The following is a 27,789-nucleotide window of genomic DNA, read 5'->3' as shown; positions in this document are numbered from 1 at the left end:
GGGGTTGGGGTGCTGCACAGGGGCTGAGGGGTTCCCTGTGGGGTTGGGGTGCTGCACAGGGGTGATGCAGAGGGGCTGGGGGGTTGTGAAGGTGTCACAGAACTTGTAGGGGGCTGCGATGGGACGTTTGGGGCTGCGGTGGTGCAGGTGGGAGGTGGCAGCGGTGCATGCGGGGTTGCAGCGGTGCATGCGGGGTTGCAGTGGTGCATGTGGGGTTGCAGCGGTGCATGCGGGGTGGCAGTGGTGCATGCGGGGTGGCAGCGGTGCATGCGGGGTTGCAGCGGTGCATGCGGGGTTGCAGCGGTGCATGCGGGGTTGCAGCGGTGCATGCGGGGTGGCAGTGGTGCATGCGGGGTTGCAGCGGTGCATGCGGGGTGGCAGTGGTGCATGCGGGGTGGCAGCGGTGCATGCGGGGCTGGTCCGACGGCGCACGGGGCTGGCGCAGCGCGGGCAGCAGCGATGCCCCCGACGCTGCGTGGGGCCGCGGGATACCCCCCCCACATCCCCCACGGGGCATCCCCCGGCCCTTTGCCTCCCCGCCCCGGGCCGATCCCGGCGCTGCCGACCCGACCCGCCCCCGGCCCGGCCCGGCCCCGTCGGGCTCCGCCGGCCCCTTCCGAGGGGGCGGGTCCCGGAGCCGGGGCCGCGCTCGGCTCCGCCGCCCCACGGGGCCGCCCCGGCTCGGCCGCCCGCCGGTGAGTCCGCCCGGGGAGCTGCGAGGGGGACACGGGGAGCAGAGGGTGAGGGGGCTGCGGCTGCCCGCGGGTGCCCGGTCCTCGGGGGTCCCGGTGCCCCCGCGCGGTTGCTGGTTCGGTGGGCAGGGGGGGAAAAGGAGGGTGATGGGGGGGTGGGGAGGGAGGGCAGCCTGTGCCGCAAGTGTGTCCCCATGGACCCTGCGGCTCCTGGCACCGCCTGGCACCGCCTGGCACCGCCTGGCACGGCCACAAAGGCATCGCTGTGGGACACGGAGCCGGCCGGAGCAGGGGACCGAGGTGGGCTGCAGGGGATGGGGAGGGGGTGCCAGGGCTGGAGAAAGGGGTGCCAGGGCTGGAGAAGAAAAGGGGGGGGCATGGGCTGGAAGAGGGGTGCAGGGCTCTGGAGCGGTCCGAGGGGTCATGGCCAGGCGCGTGTCGGTGTCCCCGGACGGCAGAGCCCGCTGCCCGGGGATGCTGAGCGGGGCCGGGCACGGAGAAGGGGGTTTGGGGTTTCCTCCCGGCTCTGCAAAGCCCAACCCAGGAAATTCTTCCGGGCAGCTTCTCAAGCCCCTCTTTGTGCGCTTGGGATTTTTAAGATGCCTTCCCGGCGGTTGCAGACGGGATCCCCGACGCCCGGGGCTGTGCCGGAGCGTTTGGCTGGCGGGGAGCAGCCGGGCAGGGAGCTGACATTTAGGGGAGAGGGGCTGCCCCTTCCTACTCATCCCATCGCTGCTGAGGGCTGCTGCACTCGCCGGGGTGCCATGGGGCTCCCCCCCTTGCTACCCCCGGAGGACCCTCAGCATCCTTTCCGCCGCAGGATGAGGCCTCGGGGCGGTGGTGCCCGGAGCCCTGGGCGCTGAGCCTGGATCCTTCCCTCGCCGGCCTCTGGCTGCCCTCGCAGCAACATCCTCCCCTCCAAACCCTTCTGGCTTGGCCCTGCCGTGTCCTGCCACGAGCCATCGGCTTCCCTGCCAAGGCAACGCCAAATTCCTGCCTCGCACGAGGCCCCGGGGATGGGGGAGGTGACCTCGGCTGCCCCGGGGAGCTGCTGCCTGGGACCCCCCCTTGCCCCCGGGGGGAGGGTCGGTGGGGGCTGAAAGGCACCAGCCTCTGCCAGGGGGCACCAGGGCAGCAAGAGGAAGCGGCAGTGGCTGCGGCACCCTGTGACAGCGCGGGCATGTGGGTTCCCTCCCCCGGAAGGAAGGCGCTGGCAGCCTCCATCACCCCGTGCCAGGGACCCTCGGGCTGTGGGGCTGGGAGCTGGTGGGGTTGCAGCAGGGCAGGGAAGGTGTAGAGCGTGGGGAGGGAGGAGAGGAGAGGAGAGGAGAGGAGAGGAGAGGAGAGGGAGAGGAGAGGAGAGGAGAGGAGAGGAGAGGAGAGGAGAGGAGAGGAGAGGAGAGGAGAGGAGAGGACCCTGATGTGCCTCATCCCCTCGGCACCCCGGGGTTCCTGACGGCTCCCTGCCCGCCCAGAGCCGCCCGCTGCCATGCCTGTGACCCTCACCCTGCCCGGCCCGGCGCCCTGGGGCTTCCGCATCAGCGGCGGCAGAGACTTCGGGAAGCCCATCACCGTGTCCAAGGTAAGAGCCCCTCACGTCCCTCCCTCCCCTCCCTGGCCCTGGGAAGGGCTGCCGGGACGTGCTGGGCCGCTCCAGGGAGCTGAGCCTGTTTCCTGTCCTTGAGGGATGCTGCTCCGTGGGAACGGCCCCACGGCTGTGGCGGTGGCGCGGGGGCTCGTGGCACCCCGGGCTGGGAAGGGCTGCCAGCTCATTTTCCGGCTGTTGTTGCCTCAGCCTTGGTTCCCTCCCCACTCCTCCCGTCACCAGCACACTCCCCTGGCATTGTTTGGGGACCAAGGTGGGTGGGAGCATCCTGAGCATCCCAGCACGGTGGGATTCAGCGGGGGGGTGACACAGAGCTGGGGGGGGGGGGGTGGCTGCTGAGGGACTGTCCCCTTTATCCCCTTCTCCCTGGAGGTGACAGAGCTTGGGAAGGCAGCAGCGGGTGACCTGCGTCTGGGGGACGTCATTGTCACCATCAATGGGGAGAGCACAGCTGAGATGCTCAACGTGGAGGCGCAGAACAAGATCAAGCAGAGCCCTGGGCAGCTGCAGCTGCAGGTGGAGAGGTGGGTGCTGCTGTGGGGAGGGGGTGGCAGCCGGGACCCCCACCCCCAGAGCCGTGGTGTCCCCACAACCACAGCTGCTCCGCTTCGTCCCCTGCAGCGAGCTCCTGGGGCTGTGCCACCCTCCTCTGGAGGCTGTAATTAAGGAGTCAGGTGGTAATGAAGCTGAGCAGCCCTGGCAGCCGTTACCTGGCCGACCGGTCCCAGCTGGGGGGAACTGGGGCTGCTGCAGGGTCCTGCAGTGCTGTGGGTGCACAGGGGCAGAGGCAGGACCCCCTCTGCCACTCTCCTTTGGTCCCCAGGTCCCTGGTGCCACCTCCCAGCCATGCCAACGGGGACACCTCACCAGAGGGGCTGAGCACCCGCTTCCAGGTGAGCCCTGGGCAGCCTCCCCCACACCTCAGACCCCCAACCCAGGGCTGATTTCAGCTGCTGGCATCTCCCTCCCCTCTCCAGGACACGCTGAGGATGCAGGAAGGGTGTCAGGGCACCCAGAGAGCTGCCTCCTGCAGCCCCACATCCCTGAACCCCCAGCCTGGCAGTGGCAGGTAAGGCCAGACCCAGCTGCGTGTGGGGCTGGGGGGTGGGCAGGGGTCTGGGCAGGGCCAAGGCCTCTCCCAATGGCTCCATCCTCTCCCCTCAGCTCCCAGCCCTTGAAGGAGGAGGAATTTGCATGTCCTGGGCTCTGCCAGGTGAGCAGGGAGCTGGGGACTGGAATGGGCCAGTCGAGGAGCTTGGGGGGCATCTGTGCACGTCATCCTTTGTGGCCTCAAACCATTGCTCTTTGTAACCCCACAGCATTGCCCATTGCACCCCCAAACCACCACCTCTTACACCCCCAAACCATCACCCTTTGCAGCCCCAAACCATCACCCTTTGCAGCCCCAACCTTTTACCCTTCTCAGCCCCAGAACTTTGCCCCTTTTCAGCCCCAACCCTTCACCCTTCTCAGCCCCAAACCTTTACCCTTCTCAGCCTCAGACCTTCACCCTTTGCTGCCCCACACCTTTGCCCTTCTCAGCCCCAGACCTTGATCCACCTCAGCCCCAGACCATCACCCATGGTTGCCTGGTGCTGGCCCAGCTCTGGCTCAGCCCCGGGGCCGTGGGTGCCCGCTCCCTGCCGCGCTGGCACCGGCACACCTGGGCAGGGGATGTTTTCTGCCTCTTACCCGCTGCCTCTTGGCAACGGCACCAGCCTTGGGAAGCCAAACCAGTTTGGGGAGGCCCTGCCCTGCTCCCTCCATCCCCGGGGGCCCGGGGCGTTGGTAGGGCAGGGACCCACGGCCCGGTGCACCCTCGGCAGCTGCCGCCGGGCTCAGCTCTGGGGAGATGCCCGTGGAGCGGCTCCGGGGCGCTGGGCCGGTCCCTGCAGTGCCCGCCCCCTCCCTCCCTCCCCTCCGTGGTTTCGGGCAGCCCGTGGCTCCGGGGTTGTGTCTCCCTCCTCTCCTCCCTCCCTGCTTGCTTTTTCTCTTGTTTTTCAAGCCCAAATCGGGACAGGCTGCGGCTGAGCGTGGCCCTTCCCGCCTGCCTTTGGCTGCAGCCCCGGCTGCTCCGGCTGCCCACTCCCTCTTCCCTCTCCCCAGCTCATGATTTGCTTTGGTGGGGGTCTCAGAGGGTCCCTGCAAACCCTGGAGCCCTCCTGCCATGGGCTTGGGGCTGTGCAGGCTGCTGTGCCCCAACCCCCCTGCCCCAAGGCCATGGGCTGCCCTTGGACCAGGCTTTTTGTGGCGGGTTGGCTCCGGGTGCTGGTGGGGACGAGGCCAAAGCGCTCAGGCTCTACCCAGGCTTAATTTTAGCTCGTCCCTGGCCTGTTCTGACCCCACAGAGCCCTGGCAGCGTCCAGGCAGGGGCTCCTTGTCCCCATCCCCGTCCCCAGGCTCCTGCTGGGGTTTGTATCCGCCTTGGCGGCTGCTCCCCGGGAACATCGGCTTCCACTTAGCCGAGGCTTTGCCTTTCCTGCCACTAAGCAGGAGCAGATGCTGGGAAGGGGACGGGCTCAGGGACGGGGTTATGGGCGTGGGAAGCGCTGGGGGTGGCTGCCCCTGGGGTCCCACTGGCCCCAGCGTGGGATGGGGTGGAAGCAAAGCTGTGGAGCATCCCTCCGGGGACCACGAGAGCCCCTGGGCAGGTGCCGGCGTCCCCAGGGTGGCTGGGAGGAGATGAGGGGTCTGCAGGCTCAGGACATGTCCCCCCCAGCCTTCACTCTTTCCCCTTGGCAGGAGCGAGGAAGCCTGAGCTGCCAAAACAGCCCCCCAGGGTCAATCCTGCCTCCACGCCCTCGCCCACCCTCCCCAGAGCTCAGGACCCCCCCAAACCCCTGGGAGATGTTCAGGGAGCGGCGCCGCTCCTCCCCCTCTCCCAGCCCCTGCAGCAGGTACAGAGGGGGCTCAGGGCCATGGGTTGGGACACACACACGGTGGGGAAGCCCCCCCCAGCCCCATGCACACATCCTGACGCGGCTGCTCCGCACCCAGGGCTGCACGTTGGGTGCTGCCTTGCCGTGGGAGGGAGGCTGGGAGGGCCGGGGCAGGTTGGGGCAGCTCCCGCGGGGTGGAGGGAGCAGGGGAAGCGCTGCAGCGCGGTTGGTTTTGGGTGCTGGGAATCCCCCCCACGCCCCCTCCAAGGCTCTGCCCCCTTACTTCACCCACCCCCACACCTCGTCCTGTCCCGCAGCCTGGGCTCCGAGCCGGCCATGAGGCGCTTGGAGGAGGATTCCGAGGTCTACAAGATGCTGCAGGAGAACCGGGAGCTGCGGGCGGCCCCGCGCCAGTCCAGCACCTTCCGCCTGCTGCAGGAGGCTCTGGAGGATGAGGAGGGTATGGGGAGGAAGGGGGCGGAGGTCGGGGGGGTCGGGGCTGCGCTGCCTAAGGGGCTGTCGGGGCGCTGAGGGTCTCTCGTGGTCCCTGCAGCCCCGTTCCCCAGCCGGCTCTCGCCCGGCGCCCGCAGAACCGCTCCCGGCGTCCCGAAACTTCGCGTCTGCGAGAAATGCGGCGGCAGCATCGCGTGAGTGGGGCCGGGCGCGTGTCCCGGCGCAGGATGCGGCCCTGCGGCGCTGCCAGCAGCGTGGGGAAGGGGCTGAGGCGGGGGGTGTGAGATGTGAGGTTCCCCCTCTGAGGGATCTCGCCCCCCGCGTCTCTCCCGCAGGACGCAGGCGGTGCGGATCCAGGACGGGCGGTACCGGCACCCATCCTGCTACGCCTGCGCTGACTGCGGCCTCAACCTGAAGATGAGGGGTCACTTCTGGGTGGGGGATGAGCTGTACTGCGAGAAACACGCCCGGCTGCGCTACCAGGGTCCCCCGGCGGGGGTCACCACCAGCTCTCCGGTCTCCCCCCACTCCTGAGCCCCCTGAACGACGTGATGGGGAGGTCACTGCATCCCTTCACCTCCCCCTTTCCTCAGAACACGACCCCACTGCTTTGGTAGGGTGGGGGTCTGCGGTGTGTGTGTGGTGGGGGGGAGGATGTTGGATTGGGGTTGAGGTTGGGGAATGGGGGGAGGGAGCTTTTGGCCTTGCTCTGTGTGTGCATGTGATGAGTTGTGTCAGTTCTCAGCCCGGGTTGCTGCAGCTTCGTGTGCCTGGGGGGCACAGGGAAGGGCACACAGGGATGCTTTGAGCACTTAAGGAGTAGAGAAGGGGCTGGCACTGCTGCAAAGGGCTTCTCCCAGGTATTAAACCAGATCTCTATCTAAATATAATATATATTTGCACCACTCCTGTGTCTGGTCTGTGCAGGGTGGGGGTGTCTGGTGTGAGGGGGGGGAGGACAGAGCTAGGACCACAGGGCTGGGGAGAGGATGGTGAGTGGGCTTCCCCCAGCTCCAGGCTGCAGCCAGACACCCCTCAACCCTCCTGGAAGGAATCCCCCCTGCCCCTGGGTGAGGGTCCAGGGCTTGGCACAGGCTCCATGGGGTGCAGGGCATGCCCAGGGCTTGGGGGTGGCCATGTCCCACTCCCAGGAAGGTCAGGGCTGTCCTCCCCAACTCTGGGAGGTGTCAGAGGGCTTTCTGGCAGGGTGTTGGCCGAGGCCTTTGTCCCAGGAGGCCCAGGTGGGCTCTTATCCCTGCTCCCCACCCCCTGTGACTCTTTGTGGGCTTTGTTGGTATCTGGGCTTTGCTCTTATCAGGGAGAAACCGACCCCTCCCCACCTCCCACAGCCAGAGGGGATGGCCCTGCCCCCCCATTCACACTTCAGCTCCCCTATGTGCCCCCCTCAGCCCCCCCGGGAGGGGTCAGGTCTGGCTCTTTGCTGCCAGATGGATTCTGGGGGGTTGGTCCCTGCCAGCGGGTTGGGGGGGTAGGGGGGTGCTCAGCCCCACACCTGCAGCACCCAAAGCAGCTCGGCTCTGATGGAGGGAGGGAGGGATGAGGACGATTCTGCCCGTCACCTCCTGCTGCCGTTTGTGGCACGGAATAGAGGAATAAAAGCTCCTGCCTTGGGCCGGAGGAGGGAAGGAAGGGAGTGAGCTCCCTCCCGCAGCAGCAGCAAAGGTGCTGCTTGATTTGGGGGCGGGGCCGTGCCCCCCCCTCCCCATCCCCGCTTCATAAAGCGGCAGAGGAGGTGTGGGATTGTTCCCTCTGCTCTTTGCTCCATTCCCGGTGCTTTTTGCCCCGTTCTCGCTGTCCCGGGGGATGCTGCGTCACCGCGGGGGCTTCAGCGTGGAGCCGCTCCGCAGCCGCCGTGAGTCGGTGGTCGTTTGGGCTGTGGGAGGGGACCCCCAAGGAGTAGGGAAGGGTCTCTGGGGGGTTCTGGGCTGGGTTAAATAAAGGGGGACATCTCCTCCTGCTCCAGGGTTCCCAACATGTGAAGCTCGTGCTGGAGGGGATGCTGAGGGGTCTCTGAGTTGGGGGGGTCTAGGATGGAGGGAGGTGAAAGTGGTCTCTGGTGGGCTCTAGACCCCTTGATTTGTGGTGTCCATGTGAAGAGCATCTCCTGGGGGTACCTGGGCTCCCCTCCCAACTGGTGTCTCTGCTGAAAGTGGTCTCTGGCCATCTCTAGGCTTCCCTAATTTATGGTGACTTTGCTGAAGGGGAGTGTGGGGATCCCTGGACCTCCTAAAGTTGTGATGTCTGTGCTGAAAGGGGTCTCTGGGGGACCCTGGACCTCCCGCTTCGTGGTGTCTGTACTGAAGGGGGGCCCTTGACCCCCAATTTGTGGTCTCTATGCTGAAGAGAGTTGCTGGATCCCCTCAATTTGTAGTGTCTGTGCTGAAGAGGGTCTCTGGGAGTGTCTGGACCCCTGAGCTTTGCCCACCCTGCAGGGAGGGACCCAAGCTCCAGCTGTGTTGGGAATTCAACCCAGGTTTTGCCTTTCATCACCTTGGCTGCTGGGCCTGTGCCCTCACGGGTGGGTTGAGCCTGCTGAGTCCCTGCACACAGTATGTGTGGGGGTCCCAGACACCCCCAGACCCACTTCTATGTGCCCCCTGGCTGAGGCCACCCTGGGAACCCCCTGGGAGCTATGAGAGGGTTCTGAGCTGGAGCTGAGGGACCTCAGCAGCTCCCACGGGGGAGTTTTGAACCCGTGTGGGAGCGGGGGCTGCTGGCACCCGGCCGTGCCAGGGCAGCCACCCCACGCCATTGCTGGCATTCATGTGGCCACTGAAGGGAGGGATTGTCCCCAGGACAACTGCCACCTCCCCTCCTCACCAGCCCCTGAGCTGAGTGGCTCCAGCCCCAGCTGAATTTGGGAACGCTGGGGGACTTGACTCCCTCCAGCCCCCAGTGGGGGTTTCATCCGGCACCAAACAGCCCTCCCTCCCTGCTTGGGGTGGGAAGGCAGCTCTTAACCACCGGCCCAGCCAGTATCACCCATCCCAAAGCTTGGAGAGGAACCAGTTAGGAACCAGTCCTGTAATGAGGTGCCTGTGGATGCAGGGCCCGTGGGCTGCTGGGGCGGGTCTAAAAGGCAGCTCCGGGCTGAGCACCCGGCACTCGGCTCCGGCGCCCGGCGATGTGGGGTGGCTCCCGTGGCCTCTGGAAGAGGAGGTTCAGCTGCTGTGAGGAGTGTGGGGGTGGGGGGAGAGAGACTCTGGAAAGGGTTGTGTTTTGGGGGGAGGAGGGGTTTGGGTGGCTCTGCACCCCGAGCTGAGCACTGGGAGGGTGCCAAAGCTTTGCTTCCTGCTCTGTGGTGGGAGGTGAGGGTGGGTATGTCCTGGGTGGTGATGCCATGAGGAGCTGGTGGTCCCTGGAGACAGCTTGTGGTGGGGGGAGGATGGACCCCACACCCCTGATGTGCCCTGGGTTGGTTGGCACTGAGTGGGGTGTGAGGGAGCAGGTTGAGGGGAGAGAGGATGGCACTGGGTGTGGGGACCCTCTGGAGGGGGGTCTCTGGTTGGGGTGGGAAGAGCAGCCTCAGGGGAGAGTCAGGGGGCTGGGAGGGGTGATGGCCCACACTTGGGCAAACAGGGACAGTGAGCACAGGGATGGGACCCCTCCCCAGCCTGACACAGCCCCCTGCCTCGTGTGCTCTGCAGATGGTTCCTGGGAGCCGGCCGAGAGCTGCGTGGTGCCCACCTCTGCCAGCGTGTACCGGCGGCTGCAGGAGAGCCCGAGGAGGGGGCTGAGCTGCCGGGAATCCCCCCCACCACCCTCCCTCTCCCCCCACAGCCTCCCCGTCAGCGGGAGGCTCCTCAAATGCGAGTCGGAGGACTCCGGGGTGGAGATGGGCAGCAACGAGCACTCGCCCTCCACCCCGATGGGCTCCGACAGCAGCTTCTCCCTCGACGGCTTCCCACCGGAGAAAAGCCCCCCGAGAGAGGCACCGGCGCCCCCCCGGGCCCCCCGCAGCCGCTCGGCCAGCAAGAAGCTGGCGCAGGCAACCCAATGGAGCCGGAGGCAGCGGGTGGCCGGGCGCTGCCCTCGCCAGCTCGCCCGGCGCGGTGCCAACGCGGCCACGGCGCAGCCGGAGCCCCCCCGGGAGAGCCGCGACGGCAGCGAGGAGGAAGCCGAGGTGGGTGGGTGCCGGGGGAAGGGGATGAGCTGAGGAGCCCAGGGATGGAAGGGGTGGGCTGTGGCTGGTGAGGGGGAGCGTTTGGCTACCTGGCGACTCTCTGGGCTCGCTGTTTGCCCGCAGGCTGTGCCCGAGGAGGGGCTGCCGGTGCCGGGACAGGGGCTGAGGTACCTGGAGCACGTTTGCCAAATGCTGGAGTGTGTGGCCCGGCTGCAGCAGGACAACCGGCTCCTCCGGCAGCGGGCGGCTGAGGCGCGGCGCAGCCGCCCCGACGCCACGGTGAGGGCCGGCGGGACGCGGGATGCTCGGGGCTGGGGGAAATGTCCCAGCTCACACTCTTACCTCTCCTCCTTCCCCTTTCACCACAGCCCACTCGGGAGCTGGATCTGGGAGTGTGGAGGGGCGACGGGTTCCGGCCGCGCTCCTGCTCCGACAGCCAGGCGCCAGGTGAGGGGGGCGGGGGGCTGCGGGTCCTGCCCACCCGGGCTCCCTCCCTCAATCCCTCTTCTCCTCATCCCCTCGCCTCCTCTTTCTCCTCCCGCAGCCCCCGAGCCGGGGCCGTGCCGCGGGACGTGGGGACACTCCGCCAGCTCCCCCAGCCTGCTGGAGCCCCCCGAGCCCGAGACGGGCACCCCGACAGCGGACAAGGTAGAGGCCGGGGAGGGGGGAGGTGTTGGGGTGAGATGAGGGGAGGGGTCCCGCGGTTCCACCGCCTCTCTCCTGACACCCAGCTCCTCTCCGGCAGCCCGGGGGGTCGCGCTGGGGCCGGGTGAAGGTGCTGCTCACCCGCCTGACCCGCCGCTCGCTCCGGGGCGGCCGCTGCAGGTAGGGGACGGGGCTTTGCGGGGGGTGGTCCCGTCCCTCTGCCAGGCCTGGATGGGAGGAGCTGCGCTGCACCGACCGAGTCACACCCCCACGGATGATCTCACACCCACCCGGGGCCGGTCCCCGACCTCACACCCCCCCCTCCCACACCCCCCCCACACCCCTTTGTGTCTTATCCCCCGAATAAAGCCTTTCCCTGGCGCACGGGCTCCGGCTGGGCTGATGTCACCGTCCTCACCCCGCGAAGCGTCACTTCCCACGGCGCTTCCGTCCGTCCCGGCCCCGGGCGCGATGGGCTGAAGGACGGTCCCGCTGCTCCGAGGGATGGAGCCTCCCCTCCCCTGCCCTGCCCTGCCGCTGCCGCAGGTGGGTGCGGGGAGGGGGCGCCGGGGGCTCCCCGTCATGAGGGGGGTGTGGGGTGGGCGGTTTGGGGGTGTAGGAGGGTCTGGGGGGGAGATGAGGAGGGGGCTGGCTCTGGGAAGGGGGTGGGAGGCTCTGCTGAGGCGTTGTGATGCCGATGGAGCCCTTCACTGTATCCTGGAGTCCCGTGAAGCTCTGACCAGGTGCCCTCATCCCCTTCTCCCCCCTCTCCCCTCGCTTTCCTGCCATCACTTGGGTCAGGTTCTTTCCCTTCCCAGCAGCACATCCCCCCTCACTCTCTCCTGGGACCCCCTGGCATCACTCCCACCCTCCCAGCCTGACCCCAGCCCCCTGCATCCCTCCCACAGGTGAGTGCTCAGCCTGCACACCCAGGACTGGCACTGAGGGGTGGGCTCTGGCTGGGAGGAAGGGGCTGCTCTGGGAGTATTTGGGCTTTCTGGTGCAAACTCATTCCTGAGTGATGCCACTGGAGTCTTATGAGCCTTGTTGCCTCCCTCCTCGGGCAATGAACCCCATCCCATCACCTCCCTCCACTCAAGGAGATGCTGGGATGGGGGGCTGGGGGCAGATTTAAGGAGGGGGATGTGTGTGCTCACTGCAAGGGGAGCATCTCGGCACCTTCCTCCCTGGTGCCTTTTGGAGCACCAAATACACCTGGGTCTGACCTTGGCACATGGGACCTTTCCCTACTCTGTGCTCTGGGGATGGTTTTGGGGAGATATTGGTGTCTCTCTCTGCTGTGGTTCTCTGCCTCCAGCCCCTCCTGAGATGTCAGGAAGATGCTCTGGGGGCTCCCACCCACCTCCTGGCTTCCACCCCTCCACCTGGGCTGGCTGGATGCATCCACCCCTTGCTGGTGGCACCCTGAGGAGGATGATGCCAGTTCTGGTTTCAGGGGCAAGGTGAGGAGGAGGGAGGGCTGCTCTCAGTGCAGGAGCTCATGGTGATGACCCCAGTGTCCCTGAATCACCTGGAGGAAGGGAAAGCTCCTGAGCACCTGACAAAGCAAAGGGAGGTGTGGGACCAGGGCCTGGCAAGGGTTAATTCACCCAGTTTAGGTGGAAAACCCTTAGGGTTGATGCTAAAGTGGTTGTTGTCCCCTGGGGTTCTTGTCCCCAAGGGGCATGAGGTGGGACCTGGGGAGGAAAGGGAATAGCTGGGATGTGTTTGCCAGGGAGGAAAGAGGCTGAGGTTGGGTTCCTTGGTAGGGAGTGGTCCCCAGCTTGGGATGGCCCCATCCCAGTGGCACAGGACCCCAGTGCCACCAGCATCCTTCTCCTCTGCTGTCTGGAGGTCCGAGCACCCCTGTACTTCAGAAAACTGAGCCCTGGAATCTTCTGGGTGGTGTGAGCAACAGGTCATTATCCATTGCTTACTGCATCAGATGGAGCCCTTCTCTCTAGCCTGGCACAGCCCCAGCCATAGCACAGGGCTGCTTGGCCAGGAGCAGCTCTCCAGACAGTCCAGCAGCTTGCAGAGCTCAGGTGAAACCTGCAGAGAGTGAAATCCTTCTCTGGAGCACAGGGCTGGCAGGAGCAGCTGAGGGCACAGCACAGGAGCTGGGCTTGGATGCAGGAGAGGGAGGTTGGTGGGGTAGACTGAGGAGAGCCCAGGTGGGGTTTAATCCAGCACCTCCATGCAGGGAGGAAACATGCCCAGTGCAGGGTTGCCATGGCCTGTTGCCTGCTCAGGAGCTGCTGCTGGGGTCTGCCAGGGCTCAGCCTCTGCCACATCACCCACAGAGTGTGGCCTCAGCCCCTGGCAGTTATATTTAGCAGCCCCTGCTCTGGGTAACCGTGGCAACTGATCTCATTTTGCTTAACTGTGGTTGGGAAGGAAGAGCTGAGGGGTGACAAGTTCCCCATGCTGGGGCCTGGGGGCTGCTGTCTGGGGCAGGGGTTTCACTTCATGTCACCCCAACCAACCTCACTGGGGACAGTCACCACCCCCTGTGTGACCTGTCAGGGCTCTGCTCCTGCTCCCTTTCCTCTTTGCAGTCTCCCTGCCAGCAGCAGGATGGTTTAATGGGGGTCCAGCTCCCTGAGTTCTGCTGGGCACCTCATCCCCCCATCCCCTGCTGTGGGACATGGGGGTGGCTCCTTCAGCCTCTCCCTCTGCTGAAATGTGTCACCTGAGCATCCAATTCACATCTTTGCCTCTAAAGCTGCATTTCTTGCCCTTGTAAGCTGCTCCCTCTCTGGGGGCTGCTCCTTCCTCCCCCCTCAGCCCCTTAACACCTTCCATAAACTCATCCTCTCCCCCTCCAAGGGTGTTCCGGGGGTTTGGGGGCTGTGGCTGCCCAGGGAGGGGACTTGTGTCCCCCCGGGGTCCCCTCCCGCCGTGGCAGTGGCTGTTGGGTGGCAGCAGAGGGCGGCAGCGGCTCGGCCACAGACTTTATTCACCCAGAAGCTGCGGAGCCCCGTGTTCCCAACAGCCAGGACACTCCGGTCACCTCCAGCTCCTCCCCTCCTCCCAGGCTCTGCTCGTGGATGGGTGCGTTTCCCCCTTTGCACCCCGTGGGGTCTGGGGTTCCCCTACCCCTGGGTGGGCAGCCAGGGTCGTGCACCCCCTCCCCAGCTCTGGTCCTGCATAAAACAGGATGGATGCTGAGTGCAGCATCGTTGATGCTGAGCAAGGGAAGTGCAGCCCTTTCATCACTCCTCCGAGAAACAGAACGTGAAGGCTTTTCCCCTCTCCTGGGGTTTGCAGTGGGCTCCTAAGGCACCAGATGAATGGCTCAGCAGCAGTGGCCCCCTCCTCCTGCCAGAAAGGGAAGGAGCCTGGCAGGGATCTGGGCCCAGGATGGGTGTGGGGAGGGCTGGGGGGTGCTGAGCCAAGGCTGGGGCCTGGGAAGGACCAACAGCACCCAGCCTTCTCCCCATTTTCAGCTCCTGCAACCTGTTTAAGGCAAAGCCTGACTTTGGTGCTCCCCAGGCAACCCTTGTCCTGGCAGAGGTTGGGGGGGAAAAAGGCTCTAAACCTTCCCAAACCCATCCCTGCAGAGGCTGGAGGAGGGGAGCAGCAGCTTGGCTGGGGGATCCCCATCCTCAGCCCCTCTCTCAGTCATCAGCCACGATGGACAGAGCCCTGAGCTCGCTGAGCTTGGCCTCGCAGTCGCGCTCCCGCTGCTCGTCGCTCAGCCCCGGCCGCTCCAGCTGCGCCGTCAGCTCCCCGAAGATCTTGTGCATCTCCGTGTAATAAACCACCTGGTGAGGTGAGGGAGGGAAGGGAGAAAGATGGAGGGGTGAGGGGGAAGCTGTGGAGAGGCAGGGAGAGGGGGATGTCTCCATGCCCACCCCGCTTTGGCGCTGCCCTTGCCCCTGGCTGTTTGGCGGCTCTGGTGCTAAAATAGCTTCCTCCCATGTGCTAATACCAACCCCCCTCTTGGATTATTACAACTCCACACGTTTTAATAACACTCTGCCCTTCTCTGCTGCCTTCCCATCTGGGGAGCTGTGTGTGTGTGGGGCTGCTGCCAGCCCCCAGCCCCGCTGGCCCCTCGGGGTTGGTGCCAGTGGCAGCGGGACCAGGCGCTTGCCCACGCTGCTGCTGAGCTCTGCAACAGGTTTCTGTTCCCCTGGCAGGGGTGAGAGTCAAAGCCTGGCAGTGCCCCATTACTGTGCATGAAGCTGGGGGGGTGGGGGGAGGAGGGGATGGCTGTTTAAGTAACGTGCTAATTAGCAGCGCCAATTAACTGAGGCAGCAGGGTCAGCACAGGCAGATGGCACCGGGCTGCTGGGCCCTGGGGGAAGGAGATGCTGGGCAGGGTGGTAGAGTCAGACCCTCTCCTCAGCTTGGTGAGCTGCTGTGCCTCAGGGGAGGAGGGTGAGGAGGTGGCTGAGCACCAGCCCCAGCTCTGTTCCCCGGGGCTGGATGATGCCTCATTGCACAGGGGGCACGGGAGAGGCTCAGGGGGTGCCCGAGGCTGGGCCCAGCAGCTCCAGCAGCACCACAGTGACACACACACAGTCTCCATGGAGACTGCCTCCCCTCATCTTCCTCCCATCTCATGCTTATTTTGGGCAGGGCAGGGGGGAGATGCTGGGGACCCACAGGCCTCTGCCAGCTGCCTCTATTCCCCCACCTCCCTCCCCTGGGGACTGCTTTGGGGGGGGCTGCTCTGAGGTCCAGGCTCCCCACACAGGGGGTTCTGAGTGATCCAGCACCACTTCTCACTTACACAGGGACTAATGACCCCCAAGGAAGGTGTGAGAGCAAGAACCCCCCCACCAAATCACCCCAAACCATCCCAATGACCCCCCCCAGGCAAGGTGTGAGACCAAGAACCCCCCCATCCAACCACCCTGAACCATCCTGCCCCAGTTCCCCTCCTCACCAGCAAGAGCTGCTGCCCAAAGCTGGCCATCAGCACCCCCAGCAGCATCTCCTCAGTGGCACCCAGGCAAGGAAGAGCAAGCATTTTGCTCTCTGTCCCCCTCCCTCTCCTTTCCCCACCACCCACGTGCCACAGCCAGACAGCAGGTCCCTGGGGCCCAGCGGCTCTCCTCGGGGATGTTCTTCTCCCCCCAGTGCCATCACCAACCCCCTCAGGGTCAGGTCTCACAGGCACCAGCATCCCCCACACTGAAATGTGGGTGAGAAGCCAGTGTTGCCCCTCTGAGGTGGGTGTTGGGGGGGGATGCACCCCCAGAGCCGTGGTCACAGCCCCGCTGCTGCCTGCAGCCTCCTGCCCTGCAGCTCAGTACTTTTCCAGCTATGGATACCATATGCTCCATTCCCCCTCCACCCCATCCCATCTTCCAAAACTCTCCTTTGAGATGGAGCCAAAGGCCCTGGGTCCACCTGTCCTGAACTAATTCTGTTTGGGGACACCGTGTTCTCCTCATTTTCTATAGATCGTGGTTCCGCCGCCACCAGCAGCTCGTGTTTGTGGCAGCCCTAAAAACAACCCCCTGGGGTGCCTGCCAGGCCTCCTGGGCCTGCTTCCCCCTCATTCCTGCCCCATCTTTCCCTCCCCAACCCCACTTCATTCCAAAGCCACAGGAGTATCATGTTTTTGCTTAGGGAAGGAAGTTTTGTTCAGCAACGAGGCTCCAAATCTCCCCCCCCACACACACACACACTCCCCCCCTTTCATCTCTTCTTCTGGCCACTTCAAAGTCCCCCAGCCAGGGAAATATTTGCCTCCCTTGGCTTGGCCCAGGCACGTGGGTGGACACAAGTATTTGGTGTTGAATGTTCCAGCCCCTTTGTGAGCTCAGGGCATGTCATGCTGTCAGCAGCCACCCGGCCCTGGGGGCTGCCAGCCAAGTTGTGCCATGGGAACCCAGTGTGAAGGGGTTGGAAGGGGCTCTTTGGGTTGAAGCCATAAAGCTGCTTGCTCCAGAGCTGGTTTGAAGTGGGGGTCTTTCCTTTCGCCCTGGCAAAGCAGCTGGGAGCGAGTTGAGTTCACAGCTCATTGTCCAGCTGTGCCCCTTGTGCCTCTTTAACCCCATCCAGGCTTGGAAAAGCAGCAAGACCAGTGTCCTTTTGCACCTGGGGCCACCCTGAAGTGATGGGTTTGATAAGCAGCCTCAGCAGAGCTGCCCCAACCCTCTGGCTGCCCCTTTCTGGCTGTGTGCTCCTAGAAGTACCCCCAGAAGAGGCTGAAAATAGACACTGCAGTGAGTATAGACATCCCCTGAGATGCTAAATAAGCTCAGCAAGGTGGGAAGGCAGAGAGCTGGGGAAGCAGTGCTGGGGTGAATGGGGCTGGCTGGAAGCCTGGCACTGCTCCTGTGCCTCCCAGTCACCTGGGATGGTGTGATGAGAAGGGAGTGGGGAACACCCCTGTGTCACTGCTGCATCCCCCTTGGCTGCTGGGCCCTGCAGGTGAGTCAGGGCTCCTGGGTGCTATTCCTGGCTCTCCACTGACTCATGAAGTTACCTTGGGCGTGTCACTTCCCTTTGCTTTTTGATTTCAGCCACCTGAGATGGGGGAAACAGTTGCACAGCCCCTGGGGAAGAGCTCCTGAGCAGGGGAGGAGCACAGCCTCAGCAAAAACCAGTCATGAGGGGAGTGCTGAGCTCTCCTCCCAGCAGCTGAGATGCCATAGTGCTGGTGCATCCTTCCCTGGGGCTGGGGGTGTTCAGGCTGGTGAAGAGGAGGCTGAGGGGAGACAGGAGCACTCTCTGCAGCTCCCTGACAGGAGGTTGTGGGGCAATGGGGGTCAGTCTCTGCTCCCAAGTGACAGGACAAGAGGCAATGGGCTGCAGTTGCCCCAGGGGAGGTTGAGGCTGGAGCTGAGGCAGAACTGTTTCCCTGAGAGGGGTGTCAGCCCCTGTGCCAGGCTGCCCAGGGAGCTGGGGGAGTGCCCAGCCCTGGAGGGATCCCAAAGCCCTGGAGCTGAGGTGCTGAGGGCTGTGGGTCAGTGCTGGGCTGGGCAGGGTGAGGGCAGGGCTGGGACTGCAGCAGCTTCAAGGGCTTTAACAACCCAAATGCTTCTGTGATTGTAACCCAATCCCCACCTGCAGTGAGGTAGATGGCCAGTGAAAAAAAGAGGCAGGATTCCCAAGGAGGAAGAGGGTTCTTCACCCACCCCCCAGCATGTTGCTCCCCCCAGAAGCCCAGGCAGGAGGCAGCTGCAGCCAGCCCAGGGCTGTGGTGGCCAAGGACAGAGGGGCACAGCAGGAGGCTTTCAAGGTCTCATCCAAACGACCCACCCCCAGGGAGTGGGCTGGAGAGGGTTTGCAGCAAGGGAGGAAGGGCCAGCGAGGGTGGGTTTTTTTTGTGGCTCCAGGGAGCCTGGTTGTCTGGGCTGGAACAGGGAGCCCCGATTGCAAAGGGAACAGCCAGAACAGCGTCCCCAGCTCCCAGCCAGGCGGCTCCAGGGAGCATCAGCACCATCTGGTAGGTGAATCAGCCTGCAGACAACTTGCTGGCAGCTCTGTGGAGAGGCCTCTTCCCCAGCAACCCCCTTCTGAAACTCGAAGAGGTGAGATGAAAGGTGCTCCCTGCTCCTCCTGCAGCACCTGGGTCGCTGCAGCAGCTCCTTCCCTGCCTCAGCCTCCACGAAGGACTGGAGGGGAACAGGAGGAGCACCTGGGGTTTTATCTCCCCTCCTGGTACTGGATCAGCCCAGGAGCCAGGGCATGACCTATGCCTGAGATGCCAAAGGTTCAAAGCCACATTAGAGCCTGGTAATGTTCCTCTCCAGCCAGGGAGAAGGAAGAAGGAGGAGGAGCAGCATCAAGCCACAGAGGGAAGCTGGAGGATGGAAATGCAAGCAGGCTGTGGTTTATTTAGGCCACCCCTTCCTGCAAAGCCTTTGGTGTGGAGCTTACACAGCAGCCTCCTCTCCCTCTGCCAGAACATGCCAGCCCTGGTTACCAAACCCCACTGAGAGCCTTCAGCTGAGCCCTGAGCAGCTCATCACCTCCAAACAAACCCCATCCCTGCCTGCAAATGCCAAGAAACAACGTGCCCAGCTGCCAAAAAAGCCATCAAAGGCCAGTGGCTAATGTGTAACTGGGGCTTGAGGTAACTTGGGCAGGCAAGATGTGGCACAAGGTGCCCTGTGTGTGCCAGGAGTGTCCCTGGTACGAGGCAGAACCCACCTCTCCATGTGGCAACACAAGGTCCAACACTGACCTGCCCAGTGTCCCACCACCACTCAGTAGCTAAACCCAGGCAGAGATGAATGGGTTTCCTGAGTGGAAATGGCTTTCTAGGTGTGTCAGGAGGGGAGCAGAGGGGGAGGGTGCCCACCAAAGGGATCACCAGGGCCACGTCTCACCTGCGCCCGCACCAGCGACTCGAAGCTGGGTTTGAAGTAATCGATGCGGCTGCTGTAAAACTTGGGCATTTCCTCCAGGAGCTGCTTGTTCTTGGCTTCAAAGTCCTCCTTCACTGGCCTCAGCTCCTCACGGGCCTGCCAAAGGACAGGATGGGGAGTCACACACCTGGGAAGACGCCCTGACCTTGGCCAGCCTGGACCAGTGGCTCTGCCTTGGCCAAAGGACAACCAGTAACTGGCCAACAGAGGCTGGTGGGACCCAATGACCAAGTAATGGAACCTGGTGAGACCAAATGACCAGGTAGAGCCTGGTGGGACTCAAGTGACCAGATAATAGAGCTTGGTGGGATCCTGGTGATCAACAGAGCATGGTGGGATTCAAGTGATTGGTTAATGGAACCAGGTGAGACTTATGTGATCAACAGAGAGTAGGTGGGACTCAAGTGACCAGGTAATAGAGCCTGGTGGGATCAAAAGGATCAAGGAATGGAGCCTGGTGGGATCAAAAGGATCAAGGAATGGAGCCTGGTAGGACCCAAGTGACCAACAGAGTGTGATGGAATCCCAATGACCAGTTAACAGAGCTTGGTGGGACCCACATGAGCAGGAAAAGGAGCCTGATGGGACTCAAGTGAGCAGGTAAAAGAGCTTGGTTAAAACTGGTTGTATGGTGCTCTGGGTCTGTAACATCCCCACCTGTGTCTCCCCACCCTGAGGTTCCCAAGAGCTTCACCAGAGGCTCCTGTCCCCACCATCATTTTGGCCCGTGACCTTCAGCTCAGCTTCTTTAAACAGCAGCGTGGGGAGAAAGGGAAATGTCTCTGAGATGGTGTGGAAAAGGGCAGGAGGGGGTGGGCTGTGAAATATTAGAGCAGTTGGAGTCTGCCACTTAATCCCAGCACCATTCCAACGGGAGGAGGGGGCAGGAGAAAGGCGTCGAGCTGAGCCCAGCTCCCTGGGACAGGCCAGAGGGATGGCACAGCCAAAGCCTGAAATCACCTCAGGCTTCAGTAGGGCTGAGAGGCAAATGAGCAAATTCCATGCCTGCCATGAAATGAGAAGGGCTGAAACCCCCTCACCCCCAGCCCCCAGCCCTGAGCTCACGTGGGGCCACCAAAGAGCAGAAGACTTTGAGCAAAGATAGCGCTGAGGTGATGCCACTTCCCACCATGGATGTGTTTGGGATTGCTCCAGGCTGGGGGGGTGTTTGAGGATCTTTCAGAAGGGGGAATTAGATCCCCCAGAAGTTCATTAAAGAGGGGAGGGAAATAAATGGAATCACTCAAACCTGCTTAATCAGCAGGACAAAAGCACTCTGAGTCTTCCCAGCCACGAGGCTCAGCACAGTAAGCTGCTTACTAGGAAATCAGAGGCTCCTTTTGTTAGGGCTGTTCATTTTTAACACCAAACTTGACTTTGGTGGGGAAGGCCATCAGAAAAGACACAGTGTGGGGGGAGATTCTGATGGTAGATCAGCTGCTCCTTGGAGGTTCTCCTGCGGGAGCGACAGATTTGGGGAGAATCTGGTGGGGATTGGATCAGAGGAGTGAAAATACACAAAAATCATCACTTTGCTGAGATGGGGAGAGAGAAGAGAATCTGGCAAAGCTTCCTGTTAACCAATTAGTGCAATGCACCGAGGTGAATGGTCTCCTTGGAACAGGTGGCAAACAGAAAAGGCTCCAAAGGCTCATCACATCCAGCTGCTGCGGGTCAGGGAGAAACCCCCCTCCCCTGGGGGCTGCCTCCAGCACTGGCTGCCCCTCTGAGCACCCCCAGCTTTCACTCCATTGCCTTTTGGAAGTCAGGCCCTTTCCCTTCACTCTGAATCACCTTCTTGTCCCAAACTGCCCTCTGTGGCAACTTGACGTGGCTTTTAGCCGCCCTTCCCGAACGTTCTGTGTTGCAGGGATGGCAAACCCCGAGAGAAATGCTCTTCCCCAAGCCCTGAGACACAGCCCTGGGGTTTGCCACTGACCCTGCTGGGGATCTGGGTCCCTGAGCATCCCTTACCTGGTGCAGCTTGGCCAGGACAGGGCCAGTTCTCTCCTTCTCCTCGTACTTCTCCACCTTGGACTGCAGGCGCTTGTAGTCCTGCAGCGTTTGCTCCCGGCGCTTCACTGCCATGTTCAGGCTGGGGAACACGCTGCTGAACCTGGGCAAAAGGATGGCAAAGGGGTTGGGTTTTTAGGGGGGAGGTGGGATATCTTGTTCCCAAGCAGCATCCAAAGCAATCTCCCAACCCAAAGTCCCCAAACCATTCAGGATTCATAGCCAGGGGTTTGACCGAAGCTCGATCCAAGCACAACGTTCACTGCACCTTTCCAGGAGGCTGGAGGAGAGGATTGAAGGGATACAGAAAGACTTGGGGCTGCTTGGAGGGGTTTTATTTTGTTGGTGGTCAATTCATGTGTCAGAGGGTGTGTTTTTAAACAGTGGTAAGACTAAAACTCAGGCTGATCTTGCAGAGCCTGGTAAAAGCACTTGGAAGGTCCCAACCTGTTTCTGACTTGTGCCAGCCCTTCTGCTTTTACCATTAGTTCTTTAACAGCTCCCCTCTCCCTCCCCTTTCTCTTCCAGCTGCTGTATTTAAGAACACAGAGAGCTGCTTTATGTGGGATGGAAGAAAACAAAGCTGTTAACTCCACTGAGCAAACCAAGAAGGGGAAAAGAATCAACTTCTCCCCCCCAACCCCACCCCATAGATCACCAGGTAATGTGCTATTTCCCCACTGCCTGAGCAGGGAAAGGAGCTGGCTCAAAGTCCAGGGAAAAGAAACACAAAAGGGCAAAAATAAAACCAAACTGCAGCAAGCTTTTGCTTTTTTTTGGGGGGGTTATTTCTAGGGTTGCCAAGCTGCCACACAGTGAGCTTTGGGCAGCTGAAGAGAGGAGCTTCTGCACCCCACACAGAGGGATTAACAGGGAAGGTTCAGATGGCTCCAGTGTGTTACAGATCAACATGAGCATCTGAGAGAGTGTTTTCTGAAGGAGCCAGGAGAAGGAAAGACAGAGGCTGGGGTGTTGCTCTGGCCTGCCCAGGTTTGGGGTGTTGTGCTGGGGATGGGCTGTGGGCTCCTGTGGGATGGGTCAGGCTACCTCGGGATGTAAGAAGTGAATATCCACAAGTTATAGGGTCACCCTTGGGGGGTGTGTGGGGGGGGGATGATGATGATGAGGCCAGGAACTGGTGGTGAAAAATGTGTCTCAACAGCCTGGTGATGAGTTCTCACTTCTGAGAGGGGAAACAAACAGCTTTCTGAGCTCTTTAAGTTGCAGGGGAAGAAACAAACAAAGACAAAACAACCCCAAATCAACTCTCCTCCAGGCTGGGGGGGACAAAAGGAAACCACAAAGCTCCCTTTAGCATGGTCATTTGCTGTGGATGGGATCAGGTGCAGGGCTAAAGCAGAGGCATTGGTGTTCAAACCAAAGCACTGGCAGCTCCCAGCCCTTCACAGCCACTCCAGCCTATTACAAGCTCATTTTCCACCCCAGAGGGTGTTAATGTGCCAGCCCAGCGGATGCAGAGGCAAAGCTTTTGTCCCTGAGCTTTGCCAGTTTGCAAAGGGCAAACTGAAGCGAGGGGGGGAAGGGGAAATATTTGCTCTCAAGCGTTTGTGTTCAAGCATTTGTGCTCCAGCCTTTGTGTTGGAGCATCCCTGGATGAGACCAGGGGCTGCGCTCTTGCCATCCTGCCTGCGCTAGGACCAGCAGGGCTGGGCCTTGCAGGGTTAAGCAAAGGCTCTTGTGTTGCTCACCCTGTTGTTTTACCCCCCCTCTGAGCCAGATCATTGCACAGGCTATCGAGGACCAACCTGCAGAAGTCATCAGGGAGCTGGCCCAGCGTCACCCTGCCGCCGGCCGCCCGCGCCCGGATCAGATGCTGCTGCCCTCACGTTGCTTTTTATGGCAACTTTCACACCCTGCTCCCCATTATCTTTAAATGCCACAGTGGCTCAAGGCCCCTGGCCCAGCTGGGTGATCCAAGCATGGATTCACCACCCCCCCTCCTTGGGCCGTGGGGCTGCTGCTAAAATACCTCTTCCCTCTAGATAAGGTCCAAAAATACGCCGGGAGGGAGTGAGGGAAATGGGGCTGGGCAGCAAGGGCTGTGTGGAGGAAGGGAAGGGGGTACCCAGCTTAGGAGGGCTCCTGAGGGCAGGCCAGGGCAGCAGCTGGTGGTTGCAGCTCGTGCAGAAGCTCATGAGGTGGTGGTGAGCAGCTGCCAGGTCTCAGCTTGGTGTTATATCCCTGATGGGGGGACATCCCCACCTGGTAGTTGTCTCGGTGTGCTGGTCCCTCTTGGCTGGAGGACCAGCCCCAGGCAGTGCCAGTGTGGCTCACTGTGCTAACCAAGCTCTCTCTGGTTTCATTTTCATGCAGGGAAGGATGCTCCTTCCTTGGACTGCTCTGGATTGAGGTGAAGCTGCTCCCAGCTCCTGGAGGAACAAGGGATTACCCTGGCAGCTCTGCAGTTCCTCCAGAGTTGTGAGAGACGTGAGTTTCTTGCCCACACCAGTGTCCTGCTTGGGTTTTTCACAGAGCTATGATCCACAGGCAAGTGCCAGGGATGGCAAACACCCCTGAGGGGTGACAGGGAGAATCAGGCTCCCACCACTGCCAAGTTATGAACGTGCTCTGAGCAGCACCAACGGAAAGCCCCACAGCAGACGTGTGCTGGGATACACCCAGCACCATCCTGCTCCCCTACACTCCCCTCAGCCCCTGTTTTTGTAGGGGATGAGAGGCTCTGACAGCCACAACCACTCACAGATCCCTGGGACCACCCTCTGTTACTCAACACTTGCTGGTTTTATTAGCAAGCAAATTGAAACCGACTTAAAATGTGTTGCTAAAAGCCCAGAGTGCAGGTAAAAGAGCAGCACAAGGGGTATTAGAGCCCCTGGAACCAAAGCAGCTTGAGGAATAAGCTGCTGTTGTTCCCTGTCACTTTTTAGGCAAGGCTGCTGAGAGGGGATTAGGGTGCAGGCAGCTTAAGAGGAGCAGGTGAGGGGAGAGACACGGGGATAACTCAAAGGAAACACAAATTGCTGTCTCCCCTCTGCAGTGGGGGGAGAGGAGGAACATGAGGCTGAACTCTTAGGGTGACACTTTAGCCTTGGAGGGGAAAAAAAAAGAGATATCAATCACCTGAATCTCTGAATTATAAATCATGTTGGCACCTTGTCTCCACACCAGCCTCCCTTCAGCCTCCTGTAATTAAAGGACAGGGCTGGAGAGACACTGCCAGGGAAGATAAAAAGTGGCAGGATCCCCTGATTCCATCGTTAGTCAGCCCAGCTGACAAGGCTGGGGCTTGAAAACCAACAACTTGTCACCTGCTGTGGTGGGAGGGAGCTGGTGAGCTCAGGGAGCAGGGATGCTCAAGGAATGGGACCATCCCATCACCTCCCTGCCTGCAGTAAGGTCCCTGAGCAGCCCACCTTCCCCCTTGCCCTCCTTTCAGTGCCAGTGAGGTGAAAGAGGTGCTGGGGTAGTGACACATGGGAAAAAACCCACGGTGGAGCCTTTATTTCTCTCTGTTTGCAAGTGTCTGAAGAGCTCTCATGAGCTGAAGCAGCCTGGCATGAACACAGGGCGTTATTTGTGGCCAGCAAAAGGAAGAGAGGGATGGGGAGAGGGGAATAACAGAGCTGGGGAGGGAAAGAACACAATGGGAGATGAGCTGTGGAGGAAGCTGGGAGAGGCAGGAGGATGGTGAGGCTGAAGCAGCTGGGCTGTGCTGGGGGATGCCTGCCATTCCTCAGCCCCTGCCCACACGTCCGTCCTGGGCTCAGCCACCCACCAGGAAGAGGGGAAATGAAAGCCAGCGCTTCCGAGCCCGGCGTCAAGGAGCAGAGGTGAGGAGGGAGGGCCAGCAAAGCAGCGAGCTGAGGTGGGGATTAGGCTGGGAGAGCCAGGGCCAGGCAGCCATGTGGCAGCTTTGGGCACCAAATCCTCATTAGGGGCTCGTTAAGGACATGAAAGCGGCTTTTGCTGCTTCCGCTGCGCCGGCGCTCCCGGGGCTGCTGCAACAGCGCGACAAACTCCTTTGGTGTCGAGGTGAGGGAGCCCTGGCTGCCCTGGGAGGGTGTGGAGGCTCCTCCTCACGAGGTTTCCATATGGTTTAGTTCAGTGATGGGCTTGGCTGTGTGAGGTTAGTGGTTGAGCTCCGTCTTACGGGGTCTTTTCCAAGCACAATGATTCTGTGAGTGCCCCCTGGTTGAGGAGAACCTGCCTTAACAGCAGGTTGGGCTGGATGAGCTCTGCAAGCCCCTTCCAGCCCCCACCATTCTATCATCCTCTCATCAATCTGCTGCCAACAGCTCCTGGATTCCACCTCTGGGACCCAGCATGTTCCCCCATCACCCTCCTCCCTCGGCTTTGGTGGCAGAAGCAAGCCTGTGCTCCAAGGGGAGGGCACAGACCAGGGAGATTCAGACAGATAAAGTTTGTTAAACTGAGCCCTTGTGGCACTGAAAATCAGCTCCAAACACAAAAGGCTTTAAAAGCCAGGGATCTCCAAACCACCTGGCTCATTTCAGCTGCTTCCTTCCTTAAATACTGCCACACAACACCTAATTCCTGAGCACAGCAGCACAGTCTATCCCCTCATCCAGCCCATACACCTCCCTGCTCACCCAAGAACTGCAGGAGTGAAGTCAAACACAGCAGTTTCCCACCTCTCCTTTTGCCCCAACTCCAGCAATCTGCTGTGAATTCGTGCAGGCACCTTCCAAAGAGGAGAGAGCAAACCCCTCCTGCCCTTTCCCAGACAGCCCAGCTCCTTGCCCAGCCCACACACCGAAATCTGCAACGTTCTCACCAGAGCTTTTGCTCCTTCCCTGAAGTTAAATGAGGGATTGTCAGCTGAGGGATCCTTGGGGCTCCAAAAGCAAAACTCTGCCTAACTCTACATGCCCAGCAGCAAAAGGACTGAAACAATAAGAGCCTCCCCCTCTCCCCCTTCTAAATCTACCACTGCTTTCTTCTATAGGGTTTAAGAGAGTCTCTGAGACTTGTCTGAACTTCTCCTCCCCCCTGGACAATGGAGTGGGGATTGTACTGCACATGTGCCTCTGATTACAATGTATTACCACTAATGATCATTTGCTTGGATCATACTTATCTGTTTCTTTGGCTAATAAACTTAGCAAAGACCACCAGTGAAGATGTAATAAAGTGCAGCTGTTGGAGCAAGAAGCCTTTTTCTAGGTCAAAGCAAGTTTGGGGAGAGGCTACAGAGGGTTGTCTCAGTGCAGGGAAGCAATACCTCACTGGAAATAAGAAGAGCTCCTCAAGGCAGCTTTCATTAATCTGAAACTTTCATCCTCCAAAACGTTGCTGGGCTTTCTCTGCCAGCAGGACATGGGGAGGTGCAAGCTCTGCATTTTCTCTCTCTCTCCTGCATCTCATTAGGCTCCAAATGGACCCTTGGGCTCCTCAGCAATGTTCCTGGCTGCAGCACTCTGCTGTGCACGTACCTACTCGTGGAGAGTGGGGGGAACAGGGAAGGAATGGCAGCTTTTTCTCCTGCTCAGAGTGGAGATGCAGCCATGAAACATTAAGCTGTTTAAGAGCACGTGGCAACTGCAGGTGCCAAAGGGCAGGGAGAGAAAAAGCAGAATCAGGCCATATCCAAGTGGAGGTGTAGGAAGTTTGAGGGAGCTGCCAAGGCTGGAAAGCAGCCAGCAAACACCCTGATGTTGAACTAAGGGTTGGGGTGATGGGTGAGGAGTTGGGATGAAATGAACCTCCCAGGGCTTGCATAAAGGAGGAGCAGTACCTGTGTCCTGCAAGAGTTTTCCTCCCTTTCCTCAATATTTCCCTGCCTGGAAGTGTTCCTGTGCCCCCTGCTCGAGGGGAACCTCGAGGGGGTTGGGCTGGAGTTGCTCTGCAGGACCCTTCTAACTCCCACCATTCTGATTCCCTACGGATGGCCTAAATGGGATCTGGTCTATCTGCCTCCAACCTGAAGCAAAAGGAACCTGTGCTGCACCAGCAAGGAGAGCATCCAGAACCAAACACTGCACAAAGGCAGAAAGAGACGACAGAGACACAGAAGTGGCTTTGTCACCTTGAATTCAGGGCTTTGTGGGCTGCCCAGGGTTTAAAACCCATCCTCCAGGCTTGCAGGGGAGGGTATTCTCTTTCATTTCAGCAACTGCCATGAGTTGAAGGCAACAAAAAGCCCACAACCCTACCAAAACCCATGAAGATTTCAGAGACAAGAGCCCTCCTTCCAATCTGAACAGAATGCTGGAAGGAAAAGTTAATGTATCTTTCATGAAGACAATCCAGATAATAAGCAACACAATTCCCCTGCATAAATCTGGCTGTTGGGGTGGGCTTTTTGTTTGTTTCCTTCTTTTTTCCCCCCTCTCCTACATCAGCAAGACTTTCTGCTGGTGGAGAAACCACCCAAGGTAGAACTGGAGTCACCAAACATCCCCCAAATGGTTAGAAACACGCTGTGACCTCGAAGAGCTGAGAGCTCGGTGTGATTTGACTTTCAGATTGAGGCAGAAACGACTTCAGTACAGAAAAACCCACCCCCCCACCAAAACCAAAACAAGACAACAAGAAAAAAACACCCCCCCCTCCTTAAATCAACCAACCCACCAAAGCACCCTGTGTCAGACCTAAACTGGAGCTGTTGTTCAGCAATTTGCAGCACTTACTGTCAGATTAAGGTAATTTTGTTTGCTGCTTCGCCTGCTCTCTCTCTTCTCCTCACAAAATGGCAAAGCTCAGGGTTTCAGGAGTTGGTTTAGCAACTGAAGCGCTCTGGGGATGTTGAGGGGGTAACAGCCTGTGGCACTGGCAATGGAAATGCTGCAGACATGGAGTTGGGGAAGGGGGAACCAAAGCAGATGAGAGCCCTTGGTGACAAAATCGTGGCACAGCTGAGGGGTGACGCACTGTGAGGCACCAGTGAGCAAAGAGCAAGGGGGGAAACACACCACCTGCAACCAGAATGATCCTGGGACAGCTCAGGCTCTTGCTCTCTTGTAAGGAATTCTTTCCAAGCCATGCAAAATGGAGCCAGGCAGAGTTTGGGGTGAGAGCT

The 27,789-nt window shown here is 60.8% G+C and overlaps 3 protein-coding genes and 1 long non-coding RNA gene across 5 annotated transcripts in view; 3 read left to right on the top strand and 1 right to left on the bottom strand.

Annotated features, from left to right (window-relative positions):
- Window positions 1-872: 872 nt before the first annotated feature.
- On the top strand, window positions 873-6,298 carry PDLIM2 (PDZ and LIM domain 2). Of its 2 annotated transcripts, XM_062015836.1 has the most exons (10): window positions 873-992; window positions 2,168-2,274; window positions 2,671-2,822; window positions 3,122-3,191; window positions 3,276-3,367; window positions 3,463-3,511; window positions 5,041-5,195; window positions 5,495-5,637; window positions 5,731-5,824; window positions 5,966-6,298. In XM_062015836.1, the coding sequence occupies exons 1-10, from the start codon at window positions 887-889 to the stop codon at window positions 6,162-6,164; spliced, it is 1,167 nt and encodes a 388-aa protein (XP_061871820.1). In that variant the 5' UTR covers window positions 873-886; the 3' UTR covers window positions 6,165-6,298. The 2 variants fall into 2 exon arrangements, with proteins under 2 accessions (XP_061871820.1, XP_061871821.1); XM_062015837.1 differs by lacking the exon at window positions 5,731-5,824 and having other exon boundaries at window positions 5,966-6,125.
- A 1,156-nt stretch (window positions 6,299-7,454) lies between these two features.
- C27H8orf58 (chromosome 27 C8orf58 homolog) lies at window positions 7,455-10,603 on the top strand. The gene is given in 6 exon segments (XM_062015754.1): window positions 7,455-7,503; window positions 9,299-9,808; window positions 9,890-10,053; window positions 10,143-10,221; window positions 10,319-10,422; window positions 10,520-10,603. Coding segments are annotated over 6 exon segments (990 nt in total).
- A 278-nt stretch (window positions 10,604-10,881) lies between these two features.
- On the top strand, window positions 10,882-25,878 carry LOC133628067 (uncharacterized). Its single transcript, XR_009820518.1, has 4 exons — window positions 10,882-10,965; window positions 21,297-21,429; window positions 23,103-23,216; window positions 25,717-25,878. It is a non-coding gene; the product is annotated as an uncharacterized LOC133628067 (long non-coding RNA).
- The window catches only part of BIN3 (bridging integrator 3), a 38,158-nt gene continuing 23,482 nt past the window's right edge, over window positions 13,114-27,789 (bottom strand). Inside the window, exons 7-9 of the mRNA XM_062015920.1 lie at window positions 20,730-20,871; window positions 18,717-18,851; window positions 13,114-14,186 (exon numbers count right to left, since the gene is read on the bottom strand). Coding sequence (XP_061871904.1) covers window positions 14,040-14,186; window positions 18,717-18,851; window positions 20,730-20,871 — 424 coding nt within the window. The 3' untranslated portion in view covers window positions 13,114-14,039. The remainder of the gene's footprint in view (window positions 14,187-18,716; window positions 18,852-20,729; window positions 20,872-27,789) is intronic.

Source organism: Colius striatus, chromosome 27, assembly GCF_028858725.1.
Source record: "Colius striatus isolate bColStr4 chromosome 27, bColStr4.1.hap1, whole genome shotgun sequence".
Classification (NCBI taxonomy): Eukaryota; Metazoa; Chordata; class Aves; order Coliiformes; family Coliidae; genus Colius; species Colius striatus.
This window is presented reverse-complemented; position numbering and strand designations above follow the sequence as displayed.

What these genes read in the sequence shown, in the direction of transcription:
- PDLIM2 (XM_062015836.1), top strand. Translation starts at nt 887, where the DNA reads ATGGACCCTGCGGCTCCTGGCACCGCCTGGCACCGCCTGGCACCGCCT. An exon ending in GGCCGGAGCAGGGGACCGAG is followed by an intron (nt 993 to 2,167) that starts GTGGGCTGCAGG and finishes CTGCCCGCCCAG; the next exon opens with AGCCGCCCGCTGCCATGCCT. An exon ending in CATGTCCTGGGCTCTGCCAG is followed by an intron (nt 3,512 to 5,040) that starts GTGAGCAGGGAG and finishes TCCCCTTGGCAG; the next exon opens with GAGCGAGGAAGCCTGAGCTG.